General features: G+C 35.4%; 1 protein-coding gene across 8 annotated transcripts in view; it reads left to right on the forward strand.

Moving 5' to 3' along the window:
* The window catches only part of CACNA2D1 (calcium voltage-gated channel auxiliary subunit alpha2delta 1), a 337,271-nt gene that overhangs the window by 188,406 nt on the left and 133,750 nt on the right, over positions 1–15,115 (forward strand). For all 8 annotated transcript variants that reach the window (XM_036429577.2, XM_036429576.2, XM_036429578.2 and 5 more), the window contains exon 5: positions 1,118–1,159. In XM_036429577.2, coding sequence (XP_036285470.1) covers positions 1,118–1,159 — 42 coding nt within the window. The remainder of the gene's footprint in view (positions 1–1,117; positions 1,160–15,115) is intronic.

The following is a 15,115-nucleotide window of genomic DNA, read 5'->3' on the forward strand; positions in this document are numbered from 1 at the left end:
TTTCATTCAGTGTTGTGAATCAAGATTTTACGTATTTGTCTATATAGGGCTTGTTTTGGTCGTTTGGTATTCAGAAATACCTATATCTTATGGTATGTTTCTTGCATCAAAAGGAGCCAGGTTCTGTGGCAAATAAATCTGGAAAACAAAACAAAATCTACTTTTCTCTTGGACATATATAATATACATGCATACACTGAGGCTCTGTGGCGGGCCTACTAAAAAGAGACAATTTTATCTTTATTTTTATTCTGACACCATGATCAATGAGTACTTTTGCCTATGTAATATTTATTATGGTTTGAAGAGCTAGAATTTTTTTTTGTGAGGAGAGGGGTCCATATCTTTAGAAACATTAATCTTTCCCAAGGAATTTCCTAAAATATTTTTTATACATTGTGTTTTCTTTTAGTGAAATTTTATAGTATACATATTTATAATTAATTAAGAGGTACAAAAAAAGCATTTTTTACATAGTAGTCATATTACTGCGGAAGACAAACAAAATAGATTGTATTTTCAATCACTTCAGGAGAGGAAAGGAAATAGAAATGGATTATTTTTAAATTGCATGGTTCTAGCCTTTAAGACTCAAAGAAATGTCCCAAATTATGAGGCAAAATTTACTCTTGAAGAGCCAACACACTTATTCACCACCTTAGTAGAAATGGAAAATATTAGTGTGTTAGATAAATATGTATTTTTAAAAGTCATAGTTTTAGCAAACAACTAAGCAGCTTGTATTACGTTTTCCTTGAATTGTCTTATCATTTATAGTTTAGGCTGTGTGTGTGTGTGTGTGTGTGTGTGTGCGTGTGTGTATGTAATTTATCTGCATGAAATTTTTATTTTTTTCTTGACAAATTGTTCTCAGACTTACACTGAGATATTTTCCCTCAATGCAAAATGTGCTTTTCCAATCTCACTGATATAGTGTTTTAATATGTTCTTAGAAAATATTGGCTAATCTTTATGGATCTTTGTGGAATATATTGTGAAAAGAATATTATGATGGGTTTAATAATTAAAATATAAATCAATTGTATTTAGTGTTTCATCCTGTATATTTTTGTTTTTACTCAAATTAATAAAGCTTTCTTTTTTATATTTTTTATAGAGTAATGAAGTTGTCTACTATAATGCAAAGGATGATCTGGATGTGAGTATTAACATTTTACATTAAATTCCAAGGTGACCTTGTTATATTGGGATGATTGGTTTTATTGAACAAGTTGACTTAGCAGGGTTCTGTTCCAGAAAATGCTCCATAGCAGAAGAAAAATGCCAATTAGACACAAGGTAATAATGAATTTTAGTGCTTATGTTTAACACTTACTGTTGGTATCTTCCTAAGAAGAAATGCCATATGTTTTTCTGTTCTTTTTAAAAAATATATATTTTATTGATTTTTTACAGAGAGGATGAGAGTTGGATAGAGAGTTAGAAACATCGATGAGAGAGAATCATCAATCAGCTGCCTCTTGCACACCCCCTCCTGGGGATGTGCCCACAACCAAGGTACATGCCCTTGACTGGAATCGAACCTGGGACCTTTCAGTTCACAGACTGATGCTCTACCCACAAAGCCAAACCAGTTTCGACTGTTTTTCTGTTCTTATTTGTACAATGTACCCTGTTCCCCTGTTCAGACCTCAGTCCACTGCACTGACTTAAATTCTCTCTACTCCATTAACATTGTTGACAGAGATTGGATCCCATCCATCTCTGTACCCTGGCTCCTCTCACCATGGTCACTAGGCATGTCTACTCTGGCCTTAACTGCATACATCAGGAGAAGCCATTTACTTCATCTATGAATGGCACTCTGGAAGCTGAGCAACAACTAGCCTGCCTGTTCAATCTTTTGAAGCATATTATGTGCTCAATATGCCTTTTAAAATAAATATCTCTAAAGTACATGTTCAAATGACTTCAGCACATGATTATTTTAGCACAAATGAGTTACTTATAATATTGAACAGATCAGGACAGATTAGGGACACATTTTCATTACTTTAGGATTTTCAGTGGTTATAATTTTCTTAAAGACTTGCTTATCTGATGAAGCAATCTATGAAAAATTCAATAACAGTACAGTAGAAATATTGTATTATTGAAGATACAGAGGAAACAAAATAGATTCAGTGACAGAAGCGTGGAACAGACTGTCGAATCTCAGAGGGAAGGTGGGGGTAGGTGGATGGGTGTGAAGAGATCAACCAAAGGTCTTGTATACATATATGCAAACACATGGACATAGTCAATAGGGTAGTGGAGGCCTGATGTGGGGGGCAGGGATGAGCAATAAGAGGTCAGTGGGGGAAAGGAGGGACATATGTAATACTTTCAACAATAAAGATTTCAAAAAAGAATGTTATATTTAAGTGTAACCCATTGATTTTGCCCATTATAAGGATGATATGTAACCTCAGTTAAAGGTTAACAAGTATTTTAAAGTGATCAATTATTCCTTTGGAATGTAATCTTTCTATTAGCTACATCTGAATCAGTCAGTTTGTGGGAAGCTATCGGGACTTTAATATAAGACAAGTTCTCAGGGTCACTTTATATTATTCTGCTTCTCAGATCAATGCTATTTATATTCACCTTGTGGGTATAAAAATAAATAAGTGGTGACAGCCAGATTTAGCTAAAGTAGTGACTAAAATAAGGGGTAGAATTAATGTTTCTTAGGATTGTGTAATATGATAAGAAATTATGAATGCAGACTTTTAGACAAGTTTTCCCCTTGAAACTTAAAAAAAAAGTATGTATACTGTACCTGGGCAAAATTATTTGGTAAGCCACAGTTCTCATGGAAAGATATAAGACACATAACCTTACTAGAAATTCAAGGTGATTCTTCCTGTGTCCACTGTGCTGGCTAATGCAAAAACAGTCTCTCTTCTGATTACTTGGTCATGCTACCCTACAATTTTCCAGTCAGATGTTAAGTATTTAAAAACCAATTCAGGCCGGACCGGTTTAGCTCAATGGATAGAGCGTCGGCTTGGGGACTGAAGGGACCCGGGTTCGATTCCGGTCAAGGGCATGTGCCTTGGTTGCGGGCATATCCCCGGTGGGGGGTGTGCAGGAGGCAGCTGATCGATGACTCTCTCTCATCGATGTTTCTAACTCTCTATCTCTCTCCCTTTCTCTCTGTACAAAATCAATAAAATATATATTTAAAAAAAAAAAAAAAAAAAACAAACAAAAAACAATTCAGTTTGACCAGCATGCTCAGTGGTTGAGCATCTGCCTATGAACCAGAAGGTCACAGTTGATTCCTGGTCAGGAATTTCGTTCTAAGTGTGGGCAGATCTGATGAGCTAAGTTATTATAAATCTCTGTGAAACATGAAATCAGACATATTGTGTTAGTTGATCAAACTGAAGGTCTGTATGATTCAACCTGTAATTAGGGTAAATAAAAGTTGTTGAATTAAGTAATTTAGAAATATGGCATTATATTCCTAAATAATTCAGTATACAACTGTTTTCCCCTAAATACTAACTACACACACACACACGCACGCACGCACGCACGCACGCACGCACGCACGCACACAATCACTATCTACATTGTTATACAGAGTGGATTATAGTGTGTTAAGAGATTGTATTCTGGGCCGAAGCTGGTTTGGCTCAGTGGTAGAGCGTAGGTCTGCAGACTGAAAGGTCCCAGCTTTGATTCCAGTCAAGGGCATGTACATTGGTTGCGGGCACATCCCTAGTAGGGGGTGTGCAAGAGACAGCTGGTCAATGTTTCTCTCCCATCAACGTTTCTAACTCTCTATCTCTCTCCCTTCCTCTCTGTAAAAAATCAATAAAATATATCATTAAAAAAAAAGAGAGAGATTGTAATCTGGGGTGTCACTGCTGGGATTTGAATCCCAGCTCTGCCATTTTCTAGCCGGATGATATTGGCCCAGGCACACAGTCTCTCTGTTTTCACTTCTTTGGTTTGTAAAATAAAGGTAATCATAGTACTTACCTCATACAGGTAGTGTGAAAATTAAAGTTAGTTAACACATATAAAGCACTAAGAACATTTCCTATCTCATAGTCAGTAATACAGAAATATTAATGAGTATGTCTTTAAAGAGAATAATTTTAATGCTATTACAATAAATTTAAGATTGATTTGAAGTGATTTTAACTGAAAATGGAGCACATTTGTTTGTATGCATTAAAAATAATTAAAGGGTAATAGATTAAACTATTTTTCATTTTATTGTTATGAATATAATTCTAGCATGGATGTAATAACTAAGACAATGTGAAACAAAATAAAAACTGAAGTAGCTTCTTAAAAAAATATTTAGAATAAAAGGAACACAATGCTAAAATTGGTCTTGGCATCAGTAAAGGTTTTATATGTCCAGATTTGAAAGAAAAAGTAAGCATCAAAATAAGATGGGGGGGGGGGGGGGGAAAAAAGGCTATTAAGCAACAATTGTTTATGAAATTCCACTTTAAGTTTTACTTCGCTTTGAAATTCATTTAGGTTCTTGGCTTGGTGTTTTAGGAACATTTATCTCAATAAGTCCTTAGATTCGCTCAAAATTAGTGAAGCAAAATCCCCACAAGACTTGAGTTGTGCCAGCCAGCAGCACAGTTAATTCCCAGAGCAAGCAAAAAGAATGCAGATCATTACAAACTCTTATTAACCTGATTCCAAGATCTATGTTTCTGACTAAACTCCAAATGAAAGAAGTTTAACATTGAATTCCCAAGTCGATAAATTGAGCTGATTTATTTGCTACATTTTATTTTATTGATCATGTTAAAAATTTGACCTGTCTGGGATTTTTGGCTAGCCTGCCGAATTTCCTTGCATATTTATGTTACTATTTATTTTCTTAGCAGAGTCTTGTCTGTGTTAAAATTAATTGAACACAATGTCCTAACTAAATGCCTTTTTAAAAGCCCAATCTTTCATGATCTTATCTTACTTTATATAAATAAATAAACCTCAATTTAGAAGGGATATGCATCAGTGATGAAATCTATTCCAATTATTAAAGAAGCAAAGTCTAGATTTCCCCCCCCTAACTTTACTTTTTTCACTATCTTATAGAATGTAGCCTTTGTTTCAGGCTTTAATGGCTGATATTGAATCCTCACATAGGTGATGGCATAGAGATGGAATATTAATTGCTTCTGTATAATAACTGGTTTAATGAGAGTTGCTTTTTGTGTGTGTGTGTATGCATCTAAAATAAATCTTTTAAATATTTTGGATAGTATATTTTTGGATTTGATTATAGTAGTAGTTAACATATATATTCTTATTCTTTAGTAGGCAGTAAATACTGTGTATGCAATGTCAGTGTTTAGAGTTCACACTAATCTTTTGTAACACACAGTATTATTTTACTGATTTTCATATGAGACAAGTAAATCTTAGTGAGCTTAAGTCACACAGTAGGTATTTGGTGGTGCAGGGCATTGAACGTGGTTCAGTCCACATAGTCTACCTCAAGAGCAGCGTGGCATTGTGCTGTGCTGTAGGTGCCCATGGGATGGAGAGGGCTCTATAATGGAGCTGCTATAAATCAAGACTGAAGGTTAAACATTTTGGGAGATGGTTTTGACTTAAAATTTTAATTGATTATACCTACCTGTTTTTCTGTCCATATTTAATGGTGATGTAGTTGGCCTGTATTTAATCCAGCCAGTTTCATCATTGACAGTGATTTGCAGTAGGTAAAATGAAATCTCTATGATTAAAACGGGTGTTGGGCTTTGAATCATAAATCTCCACTGGTCTGATCTACTATTCCCAGTGATATTAATGCATGCAAACCTGTGTGAAATATGACCACATTAGGAGTCATTGGGAAAATTTTTGTAAAACTAATTTTTAAAAAAGGTAGATTAGATTCAATCTCTTTTAGTAATTATACCTTATGTTTTTGGGGGCTTCTTTAAAAAGTTTTGACTCTGCTCAGAAATGTTTAGTGCTTTACACACTTAGGCACATGCTCGTTTAGCAAGGACAGTTTAAACATTGATTCTTGGGTGTTTTTGTTGTTGTTTTGGAGATTGAATGATTCTCTTGTAGATTTGCATCCAGTTCTTTCTTTCCAGAAGTAGAGTATGGCATATATATTTAAAACACAATGAATAATCATTAAATTTAGAAAATTTAATGCATTAAATGGGCATTATAAAGTTACCCTGTTATACAAAGATGGAGACTGGATTGTTTTTAACAGAATCTTCAACCGTTTGTTTACATATGCATATCAGTTATTTAAAAAAAATGCATCTCCCTATAAAAGAATATTTACTTATAAATTCAATATTTACTACTGAATTAATATATTTAAAAACCCCAAAAGAGACTTCTAAATCTTTGTTTAGTGGAATTTTATAAAGTATTGATTTAAGGTGGCATATGATTAAAAGTCCCTAGATGAAAAAGTGCACAGGGTTTTCTGGATGCTAGTTATTAAAGGCCTTTGTTAATTATGATGATTTCAGTTACCATTGGAAATATCTCAACAGGCCATGCGAACACATTACATTCTTATCAGTTATAAATTGTACTTAAAATAGCTTTCTTGATACTTTTTAACTTTTGACCAATTTGCCTAATTAAACAAATTAAATGTCTGATTTCATCTTGTAATGAGGTTGAAGAAGATCTAATGCTGAGAATAAACAGAAGCATCATCTGTCATTTTCCTATTGTTCAGTGCAACTTCCATTGGTAGAATTTCATCTTTAGCCATTATTAATTTTAAGATATTTTAAGCTACTGATCCATGTGAAATAGGCTAAATCAGAAAATATAATAGTATATGAATTGCATATAAAGTATAGCACCATACATTGAAAGTGCTTGTTCAAGTGAGAAGGTAACCTCCTACCTGTCAGTGTGTAGGTTTCCACTCTTTGCTGTGGTGCTTGCCTGTACTAGTAGCAGGTGATTCCAGAGCAGCTCACACACAGAAGATAGGAGGAGAGGGAGCACTAATGTCAATCCCTATAGTAAATATCAGTAAACTTTCGCTTTTTTCCTCACTTCACTTACTATAAATATGTTTCAGTTCAATTTTCTTTCAACCCTCCAATGGATCCTTTTAGATCCCACTGATACACGATGAATTTACTTTCATTTAAAGTCTTATGAAAAAGAAGGATTTGATTATCTCTTAGAGATGTAAATGAAATAATAAAACCCATGTTTTAATTCATATGCACCTACAAATTGTCTGTTTGATATGACGTCTGTAGCTTTCTGATATGAATGTACATTAAATTAAAATGTAAATTCTCAGGGTTTGGTTACCCAGAGACCTTAGTGGTAAATGCTTCTTTATAGTAGCAACCCACCGTTAAAATGTTCTTCCAGTTATTTGGCATTGAAACAAACAAACAAACAAACAAACAAAAAAAAAACTTTGTAGACAATTTCTTTTAAGACCATAGATTTCAGAATTAGAAATTTTAGAGCTAAAAAGAACCTTACAGATCTTGTTTCCTTCTGTTTCTTATAAAAGAAAACCTGAGGAGACAGCAAGGATTCGTAGAGTTGGAATGAGATAGAGAACCCAGATTCCTGACTGAGGCACTGTCTGTCCATTCACCAAATTGCTTCCAGTGTTTGTCCTAGAAAAAAAGCATAAATTTGGAGACGAGGAAACATGGATTCACCTTTATTATTTACTCAAAAGATAATACTAATATGGCAAGCAAAAACAGTTCTAAGTGCTATGCTAGATGGTAGGGATACAACTGATGATGCCAACGAGGTCTCTTGCCTTCAAGGAGCTTAATTTTAGTGTACTGAGACAACAGAGATGGGCAAATAAAAAGTTGGATAACTAAAGTGGAGCAGTGCTCCGATGGTAGTAAGTAGGGTGCCATTGTCAAGATTCGATGGGGAATGTCCAAGAGAGTATTCTTTCACTGAGACCTAAAGAACAAATGGCGGCCATGAAAGAAGACCAGAGAAAAGCATACCAAGCAAAGGGAACAACCAGTACAAGGAAGGCTAACCCAGCGAGAGCATGATGAGTGTGAGAAGGAGAAAATAGGCCACTGCAGTGGGAACACAATGAGCAAAAAGAAGCAGAATGGGAGGTCTGGGTGAGTAATCAGGCTGGACGTAGATTGTAGGAAATCTTACAAACAGGCCATAGAGGGGTTTTCATTTCACTATAAATATGGTGGGAGCTTGGAGTTCTGAAGTATGGGCTCTTGGTCTATACCTCAGTTGTAAGGGATTGGCTGGTCTTTACCTCGGATCTCAAGGGAAAACAAAATTGACCTACCTTCCCATCTTGAAAATTTTCCAAAACCTTTTTACTATTCCAGTATTTTGAAAAGTATATTTTCCATTATAAGATTTATAACATAAAATTTGCTTTTAATTTTTAGAAATAGGATGATTTCATTTCAATGTTTTTCATATCCTATATAATAAAAGGCTAATATGCAAATTGACCAAATAGTGGAACAACCAGTCACTATGATGTGCACTGACCACCAGGGGGCAAATGATCAATGCAGGTGCTAACCCTTGTGGTCAGTGTGCTTCCACAGGGGGACGACCACTCAGCCAGAATCTGGGCTCACGGCTGGTGAGCACATCAGTGGTGGCGGGAGCCTCTCATGCCTTCACAGCAGTACTAAGGATGTCCGATTGCCGGGTTAAGCCTAACCTGGCAGTTGTACATCCCTGAGGGCTCATGGACTGCAAGAGGGTTCAGGCCAGGCTGAGGGACCCCCTCCCAACCCTCAAGTGCACGAAGAGGCCCAGCGCATGAGATTTGTGCACTGGAGAGGGGGGTCCCTCAGCCCAACCTACACCCTCTCGCAATCTGGTAGTGCTGGCTCCTAACCTCTCGCCTGCCTGCCTGCCTGATTGCCCTTTACTGCCTCTGCTTGCCAGCCTGATTTCCCCCTAACTGGCCCCTGCTGGCCTGGTTATTCCCTAACTGTCACCCTCCCAGCCTGATTTCCCCCTAACTGGCCCCCTGCTGGCCTGGTTACCCCCTAATTGTCACCCTGCCAGCCTGGTCACCCCCTTACTGCCTATACAGCCTGATTGCCCCTAAGTGCTCCCCTGCTGGCCTGCCTGGTCACCCCTAACCACTCTACCTACCTGCCTGATCATCCCTAACTGTCTTCCTGCCAGCCTGATCACCCCTAAATGCCCTCCTGCCAGGTTGCCCCCTAGCTGGTCCCCTGCCAGCCTGGTCACCCCCTAACTAGTCCCCTGATTGATCTGGTTGCCCCCTAACTGTCCAAAAGATATCCGATTGACCCAGTCTAATTAGCATATTACCCTATTATATATATATATATATATATATATATGTGTGTGTGTGTGTGTGTGTGTGTGTGTGTGTGTGTAAAATACTATACAGTTTTTATGAGGGTGTACTATATTGAACTTTTAGAGTATCTGAAAATCTTATAGTGTTTTTCAAATTCAAGACAATACTTCACAATCCCTTAATAGAGAGAAATATCAGCCTGTTTACAAAATTTAGTTTACAGATTTATAAATTTAGATATCTGTATATTTTCATTATATTACATCCCTTTCTAATGCTGGTGATTTGAAAATTTCACACTACTTTGGAATTTAAATCAATCCCAAATATTATTGCCATCAAACATACCTGTATAATGATTCTAAGGTCCTCCTCTTACTCTGTGCTAGGTTCTGGAATAGCTGCTGCACTCATAATGTAAACTAAAAAATCATCCATTTTATTCTGAGAATGTTCTCATATTGTGTATTCCAACTTTTTAAAAAAATGTTATCATTATAATCATTACCAGCAATCTCAGTATATATATTTTTGAGGAGTGTCTATTTTTGCTTTTACATTTAATTTAATAAATAAGTTATTATAGTGATCAGTGTCACTTTTGATTTAATTTAGTAGTCTTATGTGTTTCATATTCATACCTATCTTTGACTCTCTCATATTCAGAAAATGTATATATACTTTTGCTTTAATATCCCCTACAGTATTTTTTTAATTGTTACCTTTGTTATTGCACAATTTAACCTGCTTACTGTTTCTTTTATCCAAAGTTGGCTTATTTCATACTGTTTCTACCTTTTTTTTAATGTATCATAATTAGTAGTAGAAGAATACATGGAGGCTTCACAGTGAATCTAATCTTTAAGAGCTAGAATTATTTCTCCAATTGTCTTTTGATCACTAGTGTTGTAAATTTACTTTTCATGTTATATTTAAAACAATCTTTTCTTAATTTGTTAAATAAATTGCTTCTGAAATATTAATGCTATAGTTTTTCCATAAGGTAAATCTAAAGTTATATCATTTTGATTACCCAAAGAACTAAAGAAATCTGAATTCATAAAAATTCAATTTCTTTTTTTTTTTTTTTTTTTTTTTTTTTTTTTTTTTTTTTTTTTTTTTTTTTTTTTTTTTAGAATAGAGCAAGGAAACTTATATTTTGGAAAAAAAATAACAGGGATGGGATAATTGCTAATATAAAGTGACAGACTAAGGATATAGGGTAATCCCATTTAAAAAAAAAAAACTATGAATTTAGATGGCATTAGAGAGATATGTTGAGTTGTAATCTTCCAATTAAAAGCACTGTCCTGTTGGTATGATCAGGATTTTGTAATCACATTTTGGTTGTTATACTAATACCAGAGGTCCAGTGCAGGGATTCATGCACAAGTGGGGTCCCTCAACTGGGCTGCACCCTCTTGCAATCCGGGACCCCTCAGGGGATGTTGGATAGCCAGTTTCCGCCTGATCTCCACAGGCCCGATCCTGACAGGAGGGAGTCTGATCCTGTGCGTTGAGCATCTGCCCCCTGGTGGTTAGTGTGCGTCACAGCGACCAGTCAACTGGTCATTTGGTCACTTAGGCTTTTATATATTTTTCAAAACAAACAGTGGTGAGGTACACAAGTTATTTCCAACACTTTCTTTTTAAAAAAATATATTTTATTGATTTTTTTACAGAGAGGAAGGGAGAGGGATAGAGTTAGAAACATTGATCAGCTACCTCCTGCACACCTCCTATTGGGGATGTGCCTGCAACCAAGGTGCATGCCATTGACTGGAATCGAACCTGGGACCCTTCAGTCCACAGGCCGATGCTCTATCCACTGAGACAAACCAGTTAGGGCTCCAACACTTTCTTTTTCTATCTGCTGTAAAGGGACCCTGGGCATGAATTCATAAAAATTCAATTTCTTCATAAAACATATTATCATTAGCTAACCTGATGTTTTTGCAAGAATAATATGTCTATTAAGATCAAAATTTGTTCTTATTGTTATAATCTAGTTACATAAAAGTACAAATATGTTAGTCTTTAATGTATAATTTATTTAGTCATATTTTCCTTCTAATTCTCTTCATCCACTCAATACTTGTGAGTCAGATTATCCTCAAGAGAAAATAGCTTAAACCAATTAACTGAGGAGACTCAACAGTGTTCTTATTGCTATTGTAACTGGATTCATGGCTTAATATTCAGCTTGGCCTTGCAACCTGACCAGAACAACTATGGCTGATGAAGAAGGCTCTGCCGCATTTGCTATTTATTATTCACTAATTGGGCCTGGTCAGCTGCAGTTGCTTTGGTGAATTTCCATTCCTAATAGATTCAAGTAATTTGGTAAAAGGAGGCTTTCCTTTGTAAGAGCTAGAACTGGTAACAAGCCGTAACTAATGGAGAAGCACTGAATGCTTCCATGCCAGGATTGGACTAGTGGTTAGAGAGGCAACCTTAACTTTTTAATCCACAGAATGATCACAAGGCCCGTTGAAAATATTATAATATACTTGCAATAGTAAAAAAAGAAAAGATGGCCGTGGCCAGGTGTGTCTGTTGGTTGGAAAGTGGTCATGTACACGAAAAGGTTGTGGATTTAGTTCCAGGTCAGGACACGTACCTAGGTTACAGGCTCCATTCCCAGCTGAGGAACATAAAGGGGGCAACCAACCAATCCATGTTTTCCTCTGACATCATTCTCTCTCTTTTTCTCTCTCTCTCCCTCTCCTTCCCTCTCTCTAAAACCAATTAAAAACAAAAATCATAAAACAAACATATCCTTGAATGAGGGTTAGAAAAAAAAGATGCATTTAAAGGTAGACATTTTAAAATATGCACACATACATACTGGATAATTGTATACAAAGTAGTGAACTCTAGGTATTGAAGAATTTGTTTCATTTCACAAGAGTTCATTCGTTTAACTTCATTAGTGAGTTAGAAATACCAGTTATATAAAGAGTCACTCAAGAATCTCCGTGTACCATTCTTATTCTTATCAACTACTTTTCTCAATTTTGGTAGGACAAAAAAAATAAGAGCGATCAGGAGGAGAAGATAAGCCTAGCCAAAGTATGATTGGGAGCCAATGAGCACATTTAATCTGAATTGTGCAAGGTGATTAGGCTAGTTTCTACTGCAACTTGGGTAAAATAAATAAACTTTAAATTTCTGGACATCTTCCTTTCAGCAGAAGTAGTTTGAAGTACACAGCATGCAAAAATAACTATTGAAAATAAATGTGTTATCATAAATATCAATTCTGAGTCTTTACTTCAAGATAAATATATTAAATATGCAAGAGCTTTTCCGGTCTGTCACAGACTTGTCATTGTGACTTTGCAAATTAAATTTGCTAATGTGTACTGCTTGGAAAATTGAATGACCTGCCCATCCAGCATTGGCCTGTGCGCTGTCCCTGAGTGATCTAATCTATTATTTAATAACTGAAATTATATTGAGACCAATAGTCTGAAAAACAGACTCCTCATGTTTCACTTACGTGTTTTACCAAATGCATTTGAATACATTTGAGAATCAGTTTGCTCATTTCTTTGTAGACTTCTCTATAGGATGGTCTGGAGAATTCAGAAGAGAGATTTTGGGGGGGAAATGTCAAAAAGGAATATAATAACTTAACAAGGAAATGTTAATTCCAGGGGAAGCATTTAAATATTTTAATTAACACACTAAAAAATATAAGTACCTTTCCCCCAATTTATTTTCCATTAATTCGTTTATGTATACTATTTGTTGTATTTTATTATAAAATGACATTATTAATATAGGCTTCTGAAACAATAATATAGGTTTAAGAAAATAAATGATTTGCATTAAAAAATTCTGGTATTTTCATGAAAGTATTTCAATTTATAGAGACTATGAAATGAAGGACCAGGGAGAACAACAGTATTAGTTTTCCTTAATGTATAATAGCAACTGCACATTAAAACTAGTCTTAATACACGATTATACAAGTTAAGAAGTACATTATTATTTTAGAGTTATAAAAAATCCATTATATTGTGATTTAAAAGTAAAAAAATCTGTATAATATATGTTAAAATAAATTAATATATTTAAAATTGTGATTTTTAGCTATGAGAGGATTCAGAAAAAATATAAGAAGCAATTTTCACCTTAGTAATATAATCATGTAATGCTTAATGAACTTCAGAAAGGAATTCAATAAAAAATTAATATTTTTTTCAATTAAAATATAATACATGCTCCTCGTATTATTATAAAAAGCAAGAGAACACAAACATAACTATAGTTATATCTCATAACTACAAAACTAATTACATTTACTATGTAATCATCCATGGATATATTCATCTACCTCTTTCCTCTCAAAATAAATAGGCCTTTTCTTTCCTTTTTGCCAAGTATTTACTTTTTAAACTTTAGATAAGTTTAAACAAATACAGCATAGATGTATATTCTCAATGCAATTACTCTTTTATATTGTAGCTGTCATTATTATTGTGACCATTTTATTATTGTTGGGCATTTAATTTATTTTCCAATTTAGATATTAAATGGCATTTCTATAAACATTACTATCAGTAAATCCTCCTCATTTTACCAAGTAAATGTTTCTGGAATGAATGAATGAATGAATGAATGAATGAAATATTTGCACATTTCCACATATTCCTAACCTTAATTCATAGATGTAGTTCACTACCTTCCTATTGGTTTATTATCATCTAATCCTACTTTTCTATATCTGAACTTTGCTAGAAATAGATGTAAATGAGATTTCTTGAAAATATATGCTTACCAAAATAATGTGTTGTTTTCTAAAATTATACAAGTGGAACTATAATTTTCATAACTGAAACTGACTTTTTAGAGCACATGTGTCAAACACAAGGCCCGCGGGCCAAATCCGTCCCGCCAGGCCTTGCAATGTGGCCCACACCGCGCTGTCATCACTGCACTCCGCTGCGTTTCCATCACAATGACAGTTTATGACTGTTCAGTAAACCATTCGGCCCGCGATTTAGGCTGGATTTTAGATTTTGGCCCCTTCTCTGATTGAGTTCGACACCCCTATTTTAGAGTGTTTAGTTTGAGGGTTCTTAATTGAAGATAGGAGAGAATTAGAACCAACTGAGAGATTCCCACAAAAGACATCCTCCCCGTTGGGATGCCTTGCTTTATTGGTGGGGGCGGAGGCTCCGCATGTGGTTCTGATCTTCCTGGGTAAGGGCCACACCTGCAGCCTAGCGGCCTTTATTTATAAGTCAAAAACAGAAGCCGGAGGAGCACAGGCCGGCCTACCTTCCAGACATTATTAGTGCAACAGAGTGGGACCTGATCTCCTGAGGCCTACGCTTTCCACTCTCTCTGCCTTTTATGGTAGTTTGTAAGTACCCTTTGTTCTTTGTAACAGGTAATATATTAAAAAGATAAACAAAACACTTTCAGGGTTGTATAAGCTCGAGAACACGGGCATAACAAAGCTTCTGAAATAAGATTCCCTAAAAAATCAACTGTTTAATGGAACAGTTGAATTTTTAGCGAAGCTTATTTCAGAAGCTTTGATAAACCAGTGTGCTCTGAAATGCAGTATTCTCTTAATAGAAGAAACCAACAGGCAGCATTTTTCCCAGTTTAATTGTGGATAGAGCTAACCCCCAGAGCAGGGGGAATGTCCTGCCTGCGGGCCATATAAGCTTCCAGAAATCACTTGGTCTGACCCTGCCAAGGCATTCGGGTTGAGTTCATTAAATGTTTGACCAAATACAGCAGGCTAATTTTTACATTGATAATTTTGTATGGCCCTTAATGATGTTTGGTTCTTGGCAGAAAAAA

The sequence above is a fragment of the Pipistrellus kuhlii genome, unplaced genomic scaffold (genome assembly GCF_014108245.1).
Source record: "Pipistrellus kuhlii isolate mPipKuh1 unplaced genomic scaffold, mPipKuh1.p scaffold_m20_p_10, whole genome shotgun sequence".
Taxonomy (NCBI): Eukaryota; Metazoa; Chordata; class Mammalia; order Chiroptera; family Vespertilionidae; genus Pipistrellus; species Pipistrellus kuhlii.